The sequence below is a fragment of the Musa acuminata genome, chromosome BXJ3-7 (genome assembly GCF_036884655.1).
Source record: "Musa acuminata AAA Group cultivar baxijiao chromosome BXJ3-7, Cavendish_Baxijiao_AAA, whole genome shotgun sequence".
In the NCBI taxonomy this organism is placed as follows: Eukaryota; Viridiplantae; Streptophyta; class Magnoliopsida; order Zingiberales; family Musaceae; genus Musa; species Musa acuminata.
The window spans coordinates 11331415-11352249 of NC_088355.1; the positions used below are offsets into that span (position 1 = coordinate 11331415).

At 38.3% G+C, this 20835-nt stretch overlaps 1 protein-coding gene and 1 pseudogene across 2 annotated transcripts; both read left to right on the forward strand.

Annotated features, from left to right (window-relative positions):
- The first annotated feature begins 3862 nt into the window (after window positions 1–3862).
- On the forward strand, window positions 3863–5948 carry LOC103991710 (expansin-A6). Its single transcript, XM_009411241.3, has 3 exons — window positions 3863–4333; window positions 4408–4726; window positions 5346–5948. Exons 1-3 carry the CDS (start codon window positions 4177–4179, stop codon window positions 5653–5655), a joined length of 786 nt encoding a protein of 261 aa, XP_009409516.1. The 5' UTR covers window positions 3863–4176; the 3' UTR covers window positions 5656–5948.
- A 2428-nt stretch (window positions 5949–8376) lies between these two features.
- LOC135642178 (AP3-complex subunit beta-A-like) lies at window positions 8377–20656 on the forward strand (annotated as a pseudogene). Its single transcript, XR_010497887.1, has 8 exons — window positions 8377–8783; window positions 8904–8980; window positions 10462–10692; window positions 10807–11422; window positions 13913–14086; window positions 17169–17685; window positions 17860–18630; window positions 19749–20656. The product of XR_010497887.1 is annotated as an AP3-complex subunit beta-A-like (transcript).
- The last annotated feature ends 179 nt before the right edge of the window (window positions 20657–20835 follow it).

Here is a 20835-nt window from a genome sequence, read left to right on the forward strand (position 1 = left end):
AAAAAAATCGAGACGGTCGATTTCTGAACCTCAATTTTCCGACTCTGAATTCGAATTCGATGGAACCATTCCGAGAAGAGGACGGAGGAGGTGTGCGGTCGAGCCCATGAGTCACGTGCGTGCATGCCTGCCTACCTGCCTGACGTCCCATCATCAATCAAGATGAGCCGTCCGCTTTCCCCCATGTCTTTTCAATAATAATAATAATAATAAGGTTAAATATAAGGGTAAATTAAGTCTAACCTAAATAATAAAGAAAGATAAATAGGGCTGTGGATATTACTGCAATCGATCATTAAACAACGGAAAGAGGGAAACGAGATGCGACATGCTACTGCGCAACCACATGCGGAAAAGAAGCAGCGATGGCCTAATCCTAATTGTTCGAAGGTGTGCTTTTGATATGCATCGTTGAGATTTTAATATTATGTAAATATTAGAACAATTGGAAAAGGATCAAATCTTTTATGTAGCTCGCCAGCAATATGATGCACTTTCTGCCATTAACGGTGCAGGGATGGTTCACTCACGTGATGATGCCGCTGTGCGCATTAATGGCAGAGAGAGAGAGAGAGAGACAGAGAGAGCTCATTCATCACCTGCATGCGTGTCCCGTCTCCCCCATGTGGTAGAGGAGATGTCTTGTGGAAGCGAGGATGGAGAGCCGAAAGCACACCATTATTTTAAGGAGAGATGTTGTGCAGGGAGATAAGGAAGCACATGGATTTGGGACGTATGCAGCAGAGCAAGGAGGGGACAGCCAGATTATTCCCCCCACATGGAGGACGACGACGACGAGGAAGACGAAGATGATGATGATGATGTGGTGGTTGTGATGTGACTCGTTTTCGAGTAGCTTTTAGGTTGTATGAACACTATTCATCAGGGATCTCTCTCCAATCTCAACGTCAAACTCTCAGTATAGGAGCAAACTTGGCTTGGATGTGGGCGGATGGGAGATCACATGCACACACACGTCTCTACCGATCCTTTTAGATGGGGGGTAATTTACTTCGCTGGTCTGTGTCTCAATCCGCCCTCTAAATCTTAATAGATACTTACATTCGCCTGACCTTTGTGATGTAGATATCTATTAGAAAATTATTCTTTTAATCAATTTAGATAACTAATTACATTGGGATTATTATATTTATCAAAGTAAAACATTAAGATCGGATTTCAAAAGTAATTTTATAAGCTTAAAAAAAAATTATTAGAACAACGAGATTAAATATTTAACTTTTATAAATATAGAGATCTCAATATAATTTTTAAAAATATAAAGATTACGATGCTAAAGATAACTAATTATATTGGATAATATATAATTTATTTTTAATTTAAAATACTATTATTGTTTGATAGTGATATAAGTCTCTTTTCGATGACAAGTTCACGACTTTTGAGAGTCCTGTAGAAAGATGAAATAGGAGGAGCAAACTGAGCGTTGACGTGAACACGAGGTGCTTTGATTACACTCCACTACGACTTAAACTACGATACTCTTCATAGCTCAAATGCAACTTTCGGGAATGTCTTCCCCATCTCTCTCTCTCTCTCTTTCTCGTATTAGATTGAATTGCTATTACGATATAATCATCTCCCGTATTATATTGAATTACTACTATGATATGGTCATCGATGGAGTAAGACTAATCAATTTGATGATAGTCTAACCCTAATTCTAGTGAGGTCGGGTTAAGGCTAACCGTTGTTGTTCTCTATGTAGAGATCGGAGTCTTCGGTTCAACCATCACCGGCCACCTGTGGTTCGCCAATGTGGTGTGTTTCCTTAAGCACATGCCAACAATGGATGAACACAGCCGACCATTAGAGGTGGGTACTATTAATTCTTCTCATCATTTAGTTTCATACATCAGCAATAATTGAGGCTTATCAAATGTTTCATATCATCATTATTCGTAACAGAGAATCCAACGAGTGGTACTATTGATCCCATCATCCGAATCCGACATGAGATTAGCGGGTTCGGGTCTTAGTGAGATCTAAAATTATTGTCTTCGAGGTTGTAGTTAAATGTTCGAAATGGTTATGTATTTCCTGCGATCATATAATATCAAATCTGAAAAATACGAGGTAATGCTAGGCTAAGTCAATTCACATGAAACTGACTTAGCGGCGCTGAATCGATTGCCATATTTTCCAAATAACTATAAGTTATCGGTCATTTGATGGTGAGATGTCAATCGTATGACGATGAGTTATCGATCACATGATAATGAGATGTTAATCGCATGACGATGAATTATCGATCACATTAATGAGATATCAATATTTATCCATCTGTCATCATCTTCGTATTTAAGTATATACAAGATAAAACCCTAATAGATGGACACGAAGAAAGGAAAAAAAAAAAAAGGTTCACAGTAAGAATCGTAATATATTTATCATAAAATATGATCTTAGAAATAAGATCTTCACTCCATATGATTGTTCTAATTTCTCGATAATATTGTATTTGAAAATTGCATCCTATGAAATCAAAAAATAACGAAGGAACAAAACACACAAAGAGGGTTCGCGAATTATTTCTCGATAATTGTGCACATAATTCGTTTCTTAGATGAGGATCCTAACTATAATTTGAGATGTGAATCACCTCAAACCAACGAGCTTAAAAGAGAGAATGGATGAGGGGACCTTCTTCTCACATTAAAATCATAACGTATTTAAGTTGGGAATTAGGACGAAGTAGAAAATTAATATGTAAATAAGTGAATGACTAATTTTATCGTATAAAAATATACCTTTTATAGTGTGGGAATAATAATTAAGCCAATCTCTGGAAATTGTGATTGGAGCTGAGTGGAGAATTAAGTGCAGGCGATGCATTGCGATTAGTGATAATGAATAAGCTGTCACTTTCTCCGTCAATATAAAACCAACTAATTATATATATATATAACTTCTTATTATTATTAGACGTATGATATGTAAAATATATATTGTTGACATAGCACAATAGTATGTTAATCCATCACAATTGTCATTCATTCGTACGGCTACATGTTGCATTTCAGAGTATCCTTTCTTTTAGTGAGACGAAGGGGCTCAAAGTGTTGCTCTTTTGATAGGTTAATTTTTTTTCTTATAACGCTCACCTTTTAGTTTTTTATTTGATGTATCTTTTTCTTATAATATCATAAAATACCTTTTATCATTATTTTCTATAAGACCATATCGTTATCCAATGATAACAAGATAAGGGATGAGAAAGGAGGCATGGAGATAGAAGACGACGAGAGGCTGTTGGCATCACAGACGATAGCAAGAAGAAGAATCATGATTAAAAATAAAATGATCGATCGACGATAAGAAGAATAGTAGACTAGAGGCTTAACGAGAACGAGACTAGAAACCCATATGAAAAAGACTTATGGCAAGACAAAGATAATAAGACGGAGACGGACAAAGCAAAGATGATACTTAGGTGGCAAGACGAAGATAATTAGATGACAAGAGATATTTAGGATATTAAAAAAATATAATAAGAAAAACTGAAAACTTGGACACTTCACGAAAAAAAAGACCCAAAAGAAAAAAAAAAAAGGTTGGGGGGTGTGTGCTGAGCCGGGACGGGGTTAAACCCGGCTTGGGCGGGTCGGTCCAAAGCAACGGATCTAAGATAGATTGCTCCTCTTTTGTTCCCAGCAGATGAGGGTGGCCCCCACGGCTCCACTGCAACTGTGGTGTTTCCCTGCTCCGTTCCTTTCTCCTCTACTCGCCTTGTTCTCTTCCCCTTCGCCAACCATCACTTGCTTGGTTCCACATCTCTGCAACAGTCCAAGCGGTACAGTCTTCGCATTGCCATTGCCATTGCCATTGCCGTTGCCGTTGCCAAGCAGCAATAGGAGAGTAGCAGTATCTACCTCACCAGCTACCCTCCAAACTTTGTGCTCTCTCTCTCTCTCTCTCCTCTGTCATGCTTCTTCTACTCTCTCTTGTTTACTTCGCCATAAGAGAAGGGGCATTGATGCCTTCTCACTCACTCACTGCTCTGCTATTATTACTCCTCCTCCTCAGTCTTCACACTCACCTCACCTCACCTCACTAGCTTTTAAATAGCCCACCGTCCTCCCCAGTCTCTCCTGCCACACTCATTCATTTCACCCTCCCCTTGTCCTCTCTCTCTCTCTCTCTCACCCTTCACACATGGCATTCCGCCACGCCCTGGCCGTAACAGTCGCCCTCGTCCTCGCTTCCTCCGCGCTGCTGGCCGACGCCCGCATCCCCGGCGTCTACACCGGCGGCCCCTGGCAGACCGCCCACGCCACCTTCTACGGCGGCAGCGACGCCTCCGGAACCATGGGTACGCCCCTTCTCGCCTCCCTCCCCTCGCCACCCACCTCCATTTTGCCTGTTTGACTCCGTCGCTGGTTGCAGGAGGGGCGTGTGGGTATGGGAACCTCTACAGCCAGGGGTACGGCGTCGAGACGGCGGCGCTGAGCACTGCGCTGTACAACGACGGGCTGAGATGCGGGGCCTGCTTCGAGATCAAGTGCGCGGACGACCCCCGGTGGTGCAAAGGCGGCAACCCCTCCATCTTCATCACCGCCACCAACTTCTGCCCCCCCAACTACGCCCTCCCCTCCGACAACGGCGGCTGGTGCAACCCGCCCCGCCCCCACTTCGACCTCGCCATGCCCATGTTCCTCAAGATCGCCGAGTACCGCGCCGGCATCGTCCCCGTCTCCTTTCGCAGGTACCTACGCCTCTTCCTCTCCCATCGTAGATCCCCTCCACACAACAATCACATCACCCCCTTTCAACCAGTAGTAAGCCATAGTTAAACGTCTTCGTTTTCTTCCCCACCACTAGTTGGACTGTCATTCTCAGGGAGGACACGACCCGCTCCCGCATTGCCTCATCCGTACCACACTTAGCTTCCTTAATTAAGCCATCGAGTGTTGTTTACCCAGTTTTGGCATGTAATTAAATCGACAACAAAGTTGCGATTGGATCACAATATAAACCAATAAGCGTCATTAGAAAGACTCGAAAGATGTTGAAAGGCGCATTTAATGGTCCCTCGTTGGTGACCACATACATGACATGTTCTCCAGCCACCCAATCCCCTCCTCTCTCCCGCCCGTGACTCCTTGTCCCACCATCCGTGTCTCTCACACGCATTTTAACAATCAAGACGCGTCCCCAAACCGCGTGAGCATGGGAGACCGTGCAGTCGACAGCGGCACGTGCCCCCCTGGCCACCCTTCACAGACCGTTCGGTTCGACGCCGTCTTCCGCCCTCCTCCACTACGATCGGACGCAATGCTCCAAGTGCTCGACGCATTGATCTGACGATGGAACTTGTGGCGCAGGGTGCCGTGCAGGAAGTCGGGCGGGATACGGTTCACCATCAACGGGTTCCAGTACTTCAACCTGGTGCTCATCACCAACGTGGCGGGCGCCGGCGACATCGTCCGCGCCAGCGTCAAGGGCACCCGCTCCGGCTGGATCGCCATGTCCCGCAACTGGGGCCAGAACTGGCAGTCCAACGCCGTCCTCGTCGGCCAGTCCCTCTCCTTCCGCGTCACCGGCAGCGACCACCGCACCTCCACCTCCTGGAACATCGCCCCCGCCTCCTGGCAGTTCGGCCAGACCTTCTCCGGCAAGAACTTCCGCGTCTGAACTCCCCCCCACCTCCACCTTATCTCCCATGGCGTCTTTATTTTGAGTGATCCCTCCGCCCAAGAGACGAAGAAGAAGTAGAAGGCTTGCGGGAGTTTGCACGCGTCCGAGTAGTAGCAGCAGCAGCAGTAGCAATCAAGGCAGCAGTTGAAGTGGCTGCAGCTCAAAACTGGAGCATGTAGCCCGCAGCTGCTTAACATATCATGCGTCTTAATCGTCATTTTAGCCCCGTCATAAGTGTAAGCACATCAATTCAATATTAAGTTATAAATTAGATTCAAATGCATATATCATTAGATTCTCTCGATATTTATCAATATAAAATTCCCATTAAATCTAAGAAAAATATATATTTTGAGAACAACTCATCTGACACTGTTAGATCTCACAACTGTTGTTGGAACGAGTGAAATAACGTTGACAGGAGGACACAGTGGCCTTTCGGAGTGGGGTTGGGCCTATCTATCATGCAGCAGTCTTACACAGAGATCTTCCATGTGCCTCCCTCCTTTCTACCTATGCTTCAGAGACATCCCCAGCTGTGTGTGGGTGACCAGTGAACGACCTATAACACACACACACACACACACACGCACAAAGGAAGTGAAACAACATGCACAGAGCTTCTGCATGACGATGGAGACCGCAGGCATGGAGCTTGCAGACGACCAGCTTCTTCAGACGATTCCTGCACATGATCTGAGGATGGTGGCCTTCACCTGCAACCCATGTTCTCTTGCAGCGTCGCCTCCAACCCGAGAGCTGCGAGTACGCAGCTGCATGTGCGAGAGAGTCCTGTTGTGGATGGGACCAACACAGCATAAGATGATGTGAAATCCATGTCATCATCATCATCATCATCATCGTTATCGTTACACCATAAGCTGACTTACGTAATTCTGACAAAAGATAGATTATTCCAATCCAAGATTATAAGATTTAATTAGATTGTGGCTAAAATTAATATTCAATTATATTTGTTTTGTCTCAATTATTTTAGTGGAGATCTACAAATAATTGTTGTCGCGGTTATTCAATTATCCACGATGACCGGTTTGGAGAAATCATAAATTATATGGTTAGATGATGAGAAAGAAGGAAAAACCAAAGCAAATAAGGATCTATTAATTAATGCAAAGTGGATGTTTACATAAGCCACTTGGGTCATCCTCAAATAATAATCTATTATTGCTATAACTAATACTCCCACAACAACAAAAAGAATGATTGTAACCCTCAATTATTTTAGGTTGACTAGGTAGATTTTTTTTTTTCGTCATTGACATACTTAAAATTAAGTTTAAAATATTTATTTATTTTTTATAAATTTTATTAATTTTTTTTGTATATCTTTCTCTCTCATTTCTTATTCATATTAATCATTTCATCTCTTTTAACTATCATATCCGAAGGACTCTTAAGTATATATTTGTAATATCTTAAATAATTTTTTCTCATTTTATCATCTATCAAAATGATATCTGGTTATTCATAAATAAAAAAAATATTATTTTCTATCTCACATCATCTTTTGATTATTGTATCCGTAGGTCTCTTAAGCATATTTTTGTACTATTTTAAATAAAATTTTCTCATCTTATTTTCTATCAAAATGATATCTAGTTGTTCATAAATAAAAATATTTTTTTCTATCTTTACTAGTAACTCCAAACATCCATCTCGACATTCTCATATCGGCAACAATATTTTTTTTATATATGTTGTTTCTTAATTACTCAATACTTAGATTTATAAAATATTATAAATCTCATAATTATCTTATATTTTTTTTTAATTTTTTCTAGTAAATCTAAACATCAATATCAACATTCTCATATTGGTAATAACAATTTTTTAATATGTTGTTTCTTAATTACTCAATACTCAAATCTATAAAATATTATAAATCTCATAATTATCTTATATTTTTTAATTTTCAAAAGTATTCTATAACGACGCTCTTTACTATTTTAACTATTCTATTTTTACTATATAAATAATATTTTTATTGATATCTCTATCTTATTAAATAATTGATCTAAAATAATATGAATATCTAATTTAATTATATTCTCTTATCTATTCCTAGAATTACTGTATCTCATATATATATATATATATATATATATATATATATATATATATATATATATATATATATATATATATTCAGTTTTAGTACTACTTATTCTAAAACATTTAGTTTCTAATGATTACCTTCGTGACTCAAGTTTATAATTAATTTTATCTATGTTCTTATCAACTAAAATAATATCATCAATAATAAATAATAATCTAACATTAATAAATATATTGGTGGTTTCATTTACGAAATAGTAGAATAACAAATTTTTTTTCCAAAATCTAATTATGTTTTGATTACTATGTCGTATATAAACTTCTCATGCATGTGAAAAATAACAAAAAATATATCTTTATAATTTTACGCAAGAATTACTATATATATATATATATCTACAATATGAAGAATCCACGATTATTTATAAAATTTGAATATTATTTGTATTATTTGCATTTGAGGAAACTTATCACGGATATCATTAGTTGGATCTTATTATAGGCCCAATGGATCGGATCGGATCAGGATCATGATTTCATAGCCCATAAACAGAACGGATCTGGCTGGGGCCGACCCGATTTAGCCTTCCCATTCGATCCCGATCCGACCCGGGTCACACAGATCGTCTTCCTGGTAATACTCGACGGTACAGGAGATAGCGGTAGATATCTCGCCGTCTAGAGGCACAGTACGACTCTTAAAGCTACAATCAAGCCTGTTCGCACATCTTAAAGCCCCATGATGTCGTTCTCTCCCTCTCGTTGCGTCTTGCCACGGCCGGAAGACGAGCGGGGTGTGAATTCCGCCGGGAGGTGGAGGTACGCGAGGTGCGATGATTCCTCAGTTCGGAGCAACGGCTGAGAGCCTGAGCAAGGCGTCGTCGCTGGTGCTCCGCATCGGCACCGACGCCCACCACTACGACGACCCCGATGACGTCAACATCGCCCCCCTTCTCGATAGCCGTTTCGACTCCGAGAAGGTGGACGCCCTTAAGCGCCTTCTGGCTCTCCTCGCCCAGGGCGCCGACGTCTCCCACCACTACCCGCAGGTCTTGATCCGCTCTGTTCTGCTCTCAGTCCCCCTTTCTTCCTAGTCGTCCGCCTCTTTTGTTAAACCGACCCTCGTGGAATTGATGTCGATGAATTCCTCGGGTGTTTGACTTCTTTAGGTCGTCAAGAACGTGGCGTCGCAGTCGCTGGAGGTCAAGAAACTCGTGTATATGTACCTACTTCATTGCGCCGAAAAGTATGCTTGCTCTCCCTCTCTGCCCTGCAGTTCTTGAGAATCTTGCATGGGTGTTCCAGGAAATCACCTTCAGAAGGGACCGGTTCTTGTAATCAAGAACCTTAATTGATCAATATTTATGGATTTAAGTTGCTTCTCCCTATTTCTTGAATTGCTTTAATTGTGTTGCTTGATTGTCTTCTTATCTTGTAATAGATCAGAATGCAACGTTTTCATAGATATCATATTTGATGGTGAAGCGATTGCATCTGTGTCTTATTTTTCCTCCCCTTCTTGAATGTGTCAACTGCCCTGATGTGAGAAGTAGGACCGCATACCGACAAATCAAATTTCACTCAATTTAGTTTCTTACAGTTATAGAGAATTTCCATGCTTTGCCTTGCTTCTCTGGGTAGGGGAGTCTAGACTTTAGAGAAGGGGGCTAACAAAATCAGTTTCAAGAGTGAGTTCCCTGGATCCAGGAAAGAGAAGTAAAAGGAGTGACTGTCCGATTACTTTCTGGATGAAAGAACCAACAGTCAGATAATGTTTTCCTCGATTGACCAATGATGAGCATATCAACCAATTATTTTGGTTACTGACCGGAAGACTCTAGTTTGTTACTAGCATCTGTCAACTCTGGTTGTGTTGTGTCTCTGCTCATTTTGTGTTTGTCATCAATTTTCATCTCTTTTGAATCTTTTTGGTTTTTACATAGGAGAGTGGCTTTCAATGCACAGTTGTTAGTTAAGAGATCGTTAATTTAGGTTTTGATAGACATCACAACTATTGGTAGTAATATTCTTACTGCCTATCACCTTAGATCCTTACAATGATTGGTTGATGTAAGCCTGGGATATTCAACCTTTTCTGGAGGGAATTGGATGGTATGGAATATTATCATTCTCAACGAAAGCTTGTTGTAACAAGAGGAATGCCTTCAAAACTTTTATCTGGTGAAAAAATTCAACTGAAATATGTCACTTATAGCACCTCTTGGTGATCACAAAATATTACCTTTAAAACTCACGGCAACATAATATCAAACCGAAGTTGGATACGCGTTGTATATTTGGCTATTTTCCTCAAAAAGCAAGTTGACAGAAGGATAGGAACTGCTCATCTTAAGTTTGTACTCTTTCTGTATTCTCTGCATTATTGCGACTATTTAGCATCACAATTAGTGAATTCTTGATTTCTTTGACTAACTTTGGTTAAATCAGAATTATTTTTCTTCTGCTGAATATACAAAAAATATTTTTACCCTGATCTCCTAATTTACTGCTGAATATACACAGCATAGTTATTCTAAATCTCCTAATCCACTTCTGTCTTTTGGCAGTTACATTGAGAGTAAATGCCTCTATGTGGAACCCACACCTCCTTTTTTCTTGTCTTTTATTTTTTTGTTTACCTTATCTCCGGTAAGGAGGATGAACAGCATGAAGCTGATGCAGCAGTAGCCAGGTTTGCCCATTTAAGTATTTTGTTGTTCTTATCAGGCGACAGAATGAAGCTCTCCTGTCTATTTATCAGATACGAATCCTGTAGTCCGTGCATGGGCCCTTCGCACTATGGCAGGAATCCGTGAACATGCAGTAGCACCACTTGTGTTGGCAGCTATTAGTAAGTGTGCTAGAGATCCATCTTCCTATGTCAGGAGATGTGCTGCCTATGCACTTCCAAAGTTATATGACTTGCACCATGATGAAGACAGTGCTGCCCTTGAGGAGGTTAGCTCACCCTGCTCCCATTCTTACACAAAAAAAGGACCTGAAATAAACAGAGAAGAATTTTATCATTGGATTTAATTTTTAGAGTAGTTGATTTTTGTTAACTTTTTGCAGCTTGTGGATATCTTGTTAAGCGACCATTCCCTTGGAGTTGTTGGAGCTGCTGCTGTAGCCTTTAAGCCTGTTTGCCCATCCAGGCTATATTTAATTGCTAAAAGTTTTAGAAGGTTATGTGAGACACTCCCAGATGTTGAGGAGTGGAGCCAGATTGTTTTAATTAAGATTCTCTTAAGATATGTCATAGCTAGACATGGACTTGTCAAAGAGTCCATTGTTTACTTCAAACTCAGTGTTAACTTCTCAAGAGGATGAGAATTTTGCAGCTTTTGGTGGTATGTCGAATAATCATCGTTGTTCCTTGGCAGGTATGGCTTGTGACTCCAGTATTAGTCCAATGTGTAAATGTTATATCGAAGGACAAAGGGACTGTTTAACCCAGGCTGGATGCATGAAAGGAGAAAATAATTTGGACCTCCCTCTAACTTCTACCACCAATGATGATGTTGACATTCTCTTGCAGTGTGCATCACCCTTCCTATGGAGTCATAACAGTGCAGTTGTATTTGGAGCTGCAACGGTTCATTGGATTATGGCCCCGAGGGAGGAAGTTGAGAGGATCATCAAGCCCATTCTGTTTATTCTAAGATCATTCCAAGCCTCCAAATATGTGGCAAGTGATTACTTTCTTTAAAAATATATATATTGGTCTTGCCCTTTGGTGCTCAAATGCTTTTGCTAGATTGGCTTGTTCTGGTATTTCCTTTTCAAAAAATATTTAGTCATACTGCAGGTTGTCATGCATTGCAATTTATCTCTTTTACTGTCTGTTTACTGATTCTCTTCAATTCTTTTAATGAATAAATGGCTTGTATATGCTTCTTACTTACTGGCATCTTGATCTATAGAAGCCAGTTGCCACATTTATTGCTTACTTTATTTGGCTGTCACCAATTGTTCATGACATCAATTGACTCCGGCTATAAACTTGCTTAAAATAATCAACCTTATTGCAGATAATGAAACCATAATTTGATGGGGAGATTAGCTATTAGGGGGGTTTTCATTTTCCAAATAGGGTGCAAAAGTAAATAAAACAATGGGCTTATAATATTCATCTGAAGTAAATAATGTATGGAATGACATAAGTAAATGAGCTATTTGCTTCTTTGATGCGGATGTAGATTAACTTTCCATCAAAGGTGTCTAAGTGGTGTTTATGTACAATTCAATGATAAGGCTTGTTAGATGTATTATTTGTTAGTTTCTCATTTCTCTGATGTTGAAAAAAAAACTCAGTCCTTCTTGGCTAGGAAATTGTTTTTTTTTCTTTTGACATTGTCTCTATGTTGCTATACCTCATTTCTAGTTTTAAATTGTTTCTGAACCTTACCTTTCTAGCACACTGGATATTGTTTTCACATGCATCATCTTTTGGGAACATACTTTAAAGGTACAACGTCCCCCATGGGGGCACACTTATTTTCTTTGGGTTTGGTTTTCATCTCAGCTGTACTAATATTTTTGATGTACCTTCTTAACTACCAACATTTGATGTTCCTTTTTTCAAGTCCATCTTTTACACTGCAGAGTCTAGTTTTAAATTGTTTCTGAACCTTACCTTTCTAGCACACTGGATATTGTTTTCACATGCATCATCTTTTGGGAACATACTTTAAAGATACAACGTCCCCCATGGGGGCACACTTATTTTCTTTGGGTTTGGTTTTCATCTCAGCTATACTAATATTTTTGATGTACCTTCTTAACTACCAACATTTGATGTTCCTTTTTTCAAGTCCATCTTTTACACTGCAGAGTCAATATTGCAATATCAAAATTTTGAAATGGTGATCCCCCATCTTATTACATAGGAAAGCAGTAATATTGTTTCATCCTAGTTTGAATCCGGCAAGAGCACCAAGTTGAATTGCTATCCCATGCTTGATCTTTTATTCAACACACATCAAGATGTTTTACATGCCTAGCTTTGCAATCTCTCTCTCTCTCTCTCTCTCTCTCTCTCTCTAGTGTGGGCATCATGGTGTTGGGGTTTGGGATATTGATTGAACATGATTTGATTAGTTTACTAAATTTCACATTAGTTTGATGTTGCAACCTCATGGGTGTGAGCATCATGGGGTTGGGTTTTGCTCTACCGTTTGAACATGATTTGGTTAGTCTACCATATTTCTCACTAGTTGTATGTTACAGGTTCATGAGAATGGTTTCTATGCTACAGTAGTTATTTGAGTTGGATCATTTGCTTATTCTTGTGTATTGGAGATGAATGATCACATAGAATCACCCCTTTTGGTTTAGGATTTTGCATGTGTCAGAAAACCTAGGGGAGTTCCAAGCCAAAATTTTTTATACTGGTACATTCACCAATAGTTTGCCTAGCAAGGATGTCTCTGAGTTGATCAGCAATTTGCATTTCTATGCTTACCAAATGACAATATTACATGTGTGGTGATTCAACTAACCAGAATTGGATAAAAATAAACAATTATAGCAAATATAGGAATCTAAAATAGTTAATAAATATGCCTTAAGTAGGTCCTGTCCTTGCTGTAGTCCATTGGAGGTTCATCTCAAGATTTGGTAGTACTTCTTAATTCTGTGGTTGAGAACTATCCTGGCAATATATTTAAGGATCTATACAAAGACCCTCCACTGCTTACCCAAAAAATGACCAAGGGAATGTATTATCTTTGGCCTTCCTCTTGATATCATCACCCTGAATGGGTTTCGTCTCTTAGCTAAGTCAATGGTAGATAATTACAGCCATTAGAAGCTCAAAACTCTACATGGAATTTGTTTTTTGCAAATGAAGAGTCATGTTGATCATTGATCAACTTATGAGTTATGACTAGGAATGCTTCCTAACTACTCACCTCCTAAATATGCCACAACTGCCACAGTTGAGCTCACCCATGATCTTTTAGTACTAGCTAAGTTCCTTATATGTCTACATCATGTATTATTGACAATAACTTGGATTATATAATCGACACATGCAGATATCCAGTATTTGTATTTATTTGTTAAGCCAAAGATATTTGTTCTATCATAGCTTAAGTAGCCATTTTGCCTATGCTCCAGTGCTAACTTTGGGATGGAATATGAGACAGACTAATTAGTTTTTCTGTTGTTTGTTCAGATTCTCTGTAACACATTAGTGTTTGCCAAAGCAGCTCCTCAAATCTTTTTACCATATTATGAAGAATTTTTTGTATGTAGCTCAGATTCATACCAAACCAGAGCCTTGAAGCTTGAGATACTATCCACTATAGCCACAGAGTCATCAGTGCCAATCATTTTGGAGGAGTTCGAGGTACTGTTTTAGCTGCCTATTTCATACGTTACATTAAACTACTATGTCCTTTCTATCTGTGAACTTTTTAAGGTGTATGATTAATTGAAGCAACCTTCTTTCAGAATACGACTTCAATTCCGATTCTTCCTCTAAATATGCTTATGAAAGAAATGCAGAAGTTTTTAAATCTTTTTGTTGTGCCAGAAACATGTGATTGACAGTGTTATGTTTTAACTTTATCAAAAATATCGATACTCAGTGCTAACTTTAACTAGCTAAAATCCAGCAAATGAATAGGAAATTTCAGATATTAATGTTTGATGTATATAGAGAACTTTAAACTGTAAACCTGATAATAATCAGTATAGATACAAAGTCTACATACGAGTAACATTGAGCATTTGTTGTCTTGCAGTTATCTTATTTTTGGTTTGTTGCTTTTGGAGTGCCTTGTTAGGGCTAAAGTATCCACCGCCCCTAGGTTGGATATGTCTTCTCTATTTTAATTACTATATGATTTAAAAGTGAGCATGAAACATCTTCTTGAATGTCTGGTACACAATTTATTGAGCATCAAGAAAGCTAATAAATGATTCATAACATTTTACTTTCCTAGGGCCTTTGAATTGTGTACTGCAGATGGACAATACAAGTCATTTGCAAGCAGGGTGCCAACCAATTTCTTGCTTTTTGTCTTTGGGATTTAGTTTAAGCATTATTGTTAAACACACTTTAAATAATTTGGAGTGTGGTAGAGCAATGTCATCTTGCGAACTATGCATTCATGAAAATAGCTTCACTCAGTAAGCTGTATTGTAGTTTCCCAGATGTTGATTTCATATTAGCCACTGCCTTTTGTTCTCTCATTATATGTCTCTTATGAAGGTGATTGTTCGATTAGCATGCAATTTGGACAAAGTAAAAGAGCCTACAGCACGTGCTGTCACGACCCGAGTCTGATGAGCCAACTGGCCAATAACTCCATTTTGGTCCTTCAACCACGGACCAAAATGCTTAAGCGGGAGTTTACGTAGTACACTCATCAGGCCCTTATAAGCTAATCATACACATTGCCCACTTCCGATGTGGGACTAATGGGATGTTACAATATCCCCAACTCAATTAGCTTGACGTCCTCGTCAAGGCCCGACATATCTCAGATCAAACCCTAACATAGTGCATATGAGGATTAACTCAGTGGTGGCTCCACGCCGTGATGAGTTCTCTGACTCCATCCACGGGTAGCCCTTTCCTACTCGAGCCCTCTCACCCTGCCCAAATGCTAGGTCGGCTCTGATACCAAATGTCACGACCCGAGTCTGATGAGCCAACTGGCCAATAACTCCGTTTTGGTCCTTCAACCACGGACCAAAATGCTTAAGCGAGAGTTTACGTAGTACACTCATCAGACCCTTATAAACTAATCATACACATTGCCCACTTCCGATGTGGGACTAATGGGATGTTACACGTGCATTGATTGTTTGGATTATAGGAGAGTGTAACTCTGTTGGACAGATTATCCCCAAAGTAGTACCAAGTGTACTAAAGTACCTCGCATGAACTTTTATGTCAGAGGAGCTTGAAACAAAGCTTCAGAATACTGCTGCTAAGGTACTTATCTACGTTGCATGGACTTGCTACATAGAGTGGAATATTATTTCCAAACACGTGTAGTGTAATCTACTGTCTGTATTGATATACTAAGTTGGATTTATTTTGTCCTTTCTGGTGTTAGTTCTCTTTCTTGCATTAGGTCTATAAACTAATATTAGTGATCTTTCTTTATCACCATTTCTTTTGCACATTGTACACATTTAATGATCACTGTCTTGCCAAGTTTATCAACATATTCTATCTGGTCAAATTACACAAACAATCAATACTCAGTAGGACCGACATAGTGTCACTTCAGTACATTGGACAATCAACATATCTTGCATCTATTTTAACCATGTTGATGAAATCTTCCTTGGTAAAGCCATAGTGCAAGATTCTGAATTATTTAAAAGTCATGACTTGAGTTGTTCACTAACTATTTACTTGACTTAATGTTTCTCCAAATAATTGATCAAAACTGAATTGACACAGAATCTATTGAAAGTTATTCTTTCATTAATAGACTTGATGTGTGTTTCTGACTAAATCTCGCATAATTCAAGAACAAGATATAGCTACAAGCTAGCTATGTTATCTATTGTTAAAATACTGGCATTTTTCCCACTTTCACTCTACATCTCTATTTCCTTTTCCATGCTTATTTTTATACAAGATTGTTAAAGTTTTTAGATCCATATAATCTTAAGTTATTTTAGATATTTGTTTTGTTCTGAAATTTCTTCAAATTCTGAAAATTATATGGATTTTTTCAGATTATAGGATTTTGACCTTAGCTAATCATTTCTTAAAACTTGGAGTTGTGACTATGAGTTAAAAGTTAAAACATATAGAGCTGCTATATTCTCATAGGCATAAGGAGATAGAACTTCTTGAAGATTTTTTTATCTTTTGATCGAGTAGAAAGGGTTACATGATGATGATAGTATGGTTATGGATCTATATGTGATTCACCAAGAAAATCAAGTAGGAGCTTTGCAGTGGTTAGGAACATTTTAAAAAACTGCAATTTGGTAACCATGTTCTTTTTCTTTTTTCAGAAGTGAATCCTTTTGTGTCAACAAGGAGATGTAATTCGTACCCAATTCTTTAGTTATGTCATATTAATTAAGGGCAAAAATAAGCCAGGATGGTGAAATTATAAGATGATATTGAGTTGGTCAATGATTTATATTGTTAATGCTCAACTACTACCAAACAGAAATAATTGTTATTATAACTTAGCAAGTATCACTCTTGAGTAAGTTTTATCGGCATAATAAAAATCACCAAAATTTCGTTTTCTTTGATCTGGAAATGCTGAATACATTTTCTTTTAACTAGTTAATGTTGAAAAAATAGTCATATAATTTTTCCCATGATTTGGAATGGAAAATATCTTTTTATATCTTCTAACCAGGTAGTGTCCTATCAGCTGTGTGCTTTCTATTGGTCCAACTGAGGAATCTGTTAAATCTTTTTTCTCGTCAGTTTTATTTTTCAGGTTTTATTATGTGCTCATGGAGAAGATTTGTTGACATTTAGAAAGATTCTGAGCTATATTATTGAATTGTCAAAGTACGACTTGAATTATGATGTGCGAGATCGTGCTTGTTTCATATTAAAACTTATGTCTCACAATTTGACCTTGTCATCAGAGGAAGCGATTACCTCATTTGCACTGCAGAATGGAGGGATTCATCATGAGTTTGCGGAAAAGATTTTTAGTGGAAAAATACATTCGGGGATAGCAAAAAGCTTGCGGATTTACCTTCCTGGATCTCTGTCACAGATTGTTTTTCATGCTGCTCCTGGTTATGAACCTCTTCCTCAACCTCGTAGTCTGCATGCTAAAAATATCAATCTCTGTACAGAGTTTGGCTATGAGACCAAGCAACCAGATCTGAAAATGGACAAAAGCAATTCATTTGGAACAGATGACCCTGATATATCTTCTGGATCCTTATTTGAAGAATGTGGCTCTGTCTACGATTTTCATCATTATTTCATTAAGTCAGATGGTGAGGACATAACTTCAAGTAATTCAAATGAAATTGAACATTCTTCTTCGGAGAGTATGCGTGATACCTGAGATGACAGAGAAAACACTCTAATTAATATTTCTTATGCTAGTGCTGATTATGATCAAGCAAGTCAAAGTGCCAAGGAAAATTTATCTGCATTCATCTCTACAGGTTTGGCAGAGTTGATATCTAAGTCATCATTGGAGTCATGGCTGGATGAGCGACCTGGTTTGACATCCACACAGATGCCTCAACAACCTTCTGGCAGAATATCTATTAACAATCTTAATTGTACTGTTACACCTAAGCTCCACATGCTGCTTGATCCTACAAATAGTAATGGCTTGAGGGCGGACTATGCCTTTTCATATGAAATTTCAACTGTATCACCAGTACTAGTACTAATTGAGGTTTTTTTTTTAGAACTGCACTTCTGAACCATTAGTAACGATAGCATTGGAAGATGGAGAATCTACATCGGGTGCAGATTCTCCATTCTTCATATCAACTGCTGAGAGAAACTGAAAAGTGCTCTCATGTTCCATGTCACATTATCTGTTTGTTATTTGAATTTTGATTTTAATTTTTGAGTATAGTAAAATTTGCATCGTATGAAATTTATTAATTGGTCATCCCTTATATACTCAAGATGTTCTTTTTTTGTTTCATTTGTAGCCTGCTTCCAACTGATATTGTTCCATGTATACTTTCTATTGAAGAGATTGCCTCTCTAGATCCAAGTCAGAGGGTGAAGAAAGTCATTCAAGTCCGTTTCCATCATCATCTTCTGCCATTTAAGTTGGCTGTGTTATGTAATGGGAAAAAGTATTTGACAAAGCTGTGGCCTGATATTGGGTATTTTCTTAGACCGCTCTCCATGAGCTTGAATGCATTTATAGAGAAGGAACGACAATTACCTAGGATGTTTGAGTATTCAAAGAGGTCAGTGTATTCCTTTGTTCTGATTTTGAAGTTTTTCATTGTTGAATATCCTTAGTGGTAGTCTGATGACTATAATGTGTGAAAGAACTCTTAAATGTAACTCAGATTATGAACAGAGTAGGAACAGTTCTCCATGTTAAGTGAAAAATGTACAAACTAAAACATGCTTTATTCCTTCTAGTATATCTGGGGTGGCAATAGGACATTGATATTGTTCCAAGACAATTATAAGTTTACTGTTGATATCATTTTAAGTTTAATGTATTATCATCTAATCACCTCTGACTATGGAAATTCAGTACATAATAAGACAATTATAAATTGACAGCAGTAAACACATTACTTGTATACATATTTCATTTGAAAATTTATATTTTTTTCAATAGTGTTATAACTTAAATTCATATTTTTACTAAAAATTAAAGCATCTGTAAGCTTCTAATACATTGTCATGATAGTCATTTTATCCTTCTGCCGCTAAATAAAATACAAATTTATACTAAAAATGTTCGATCAATTTAACCTAGACACCTCAGCTACCTGGTGCCTTGGAAATCAAGAAAAGCTTGGAACTTCTTGATGCTTCATTTCCATATTTTATGACACTATTACCAGTAAAATGGACAAAGTGAGGAAAAAAATGAAGCTAATAGTCACACATCTAAGATGGTCTCTTATTTTATGACTATTGTACACATAAATTTGTCAAACTAATAAGTCTTGTGTACACTTAAATTATAAGCCCTCTTATATGTGTAGATTTGTCCCTACATATAGACAAAATCTGTGCCATATATCCATTTTAGACTGGTTATTATCTGTTCCTTGCTTCGTGTAGTCATAACCTGCCACCATATATATCAACCAGGTCATAACATATTTTATCATCTTAGGCAACAGAAAGAGGAAAAGGTGATTTTTCTTAGGTTTTTATAGAACATGGAGTTTTATATCAATTACCGATCAACAGAAAACTGGAAGCATGAACAGTTGTTTGCAGTAGTAAACATTTACCATTTGCTGTGCGGGATTGAGATATTGGAGAAACTTCTTTCAAAGGTTTGCACCATTTGCTGTTGAGCAAAGTTTCACCAATTTCGTGAAATTATTTGTAACAGGTGCACCTTCAGGGACCACATGGAGAAGATCGGCAGCGAGAAGGATGAAAGTTCACTTCATGCTGATAAAATTATTTTAATATCTCAAACTTTAGAATCTAAGGTTCTCAGCAATTCTAATGTTTGCCTTGAAGGCATGGACATCCCAGTTTCTTACATCATCAATGATGCATCAGGCCTGTGCATATGATTCAGTGGGGAAATATTGAGTAACTCGAGACCATGCCTGATTACTACTTCAGCTGAGGGCAAGTTCTCTGAACCTCTGGGTATCATGGTCAAAATCAACTGTGAAGATACTGTTTTCAGCCTTCACCTGCTGAACAGAGTGGCAGCATTTCGACAATGAAAGCAGAATGTTGATGATTCCCTCCGTTTCTTTCCACCTTTCTGCCTTGTTCAAGGGTCAGGTTGCAGCTCCGTCAAGAGGCACATGGTTCTGTATCCAGATTCCAGTGTATCATATAATCCAAGCGATTGTCATCTGATGGGTGAATGGATGGTTCATCCGTTCAGGCCTATTCGTGAAAGCCAGTGTGGAGATTTAATTGGTGGTGTTGCGAGTCGACATTTTTGTTTCTTTACCCTACTTTTGCGGCTAAGTCGGACTGCAAATCTCTCACTTCTGCTTGGGTTCATGCAGTCGACCTGAGCGATGGGGATCAGATTGGTTGTGTATATTTTCTCTTTACCTTGTTTCCTTCTTGTCAAGCATGTACAAGACTATCTATACCTATCAGAATGCTTCTGTGGCAGATTCTTGTGGAGTGCCGAGAACAAAAAACAATGGAAAATATGTTGAATGAATAGAGGATGATTCATGCCGAAAACACGGAAGAATAGTGGTGTATTAGAATTGTATCAGATGTTTAAATTAATAAATATAGCAGTCAATGTTGGTGTTTTCAGATTGAAGGTGGAAAAAAGATCCTATGAGATGTTTATAAATAATATATGGCTTCATTAGAACCTTTTATTAGATAGAAGATGTCAGCTGTCCGATACATGAGGAGGAGGATAATGGCTACTGAATTATAATACAATTATTTATTTTTTTACCAGTTAAATTAATTAATGCTTTCGAACT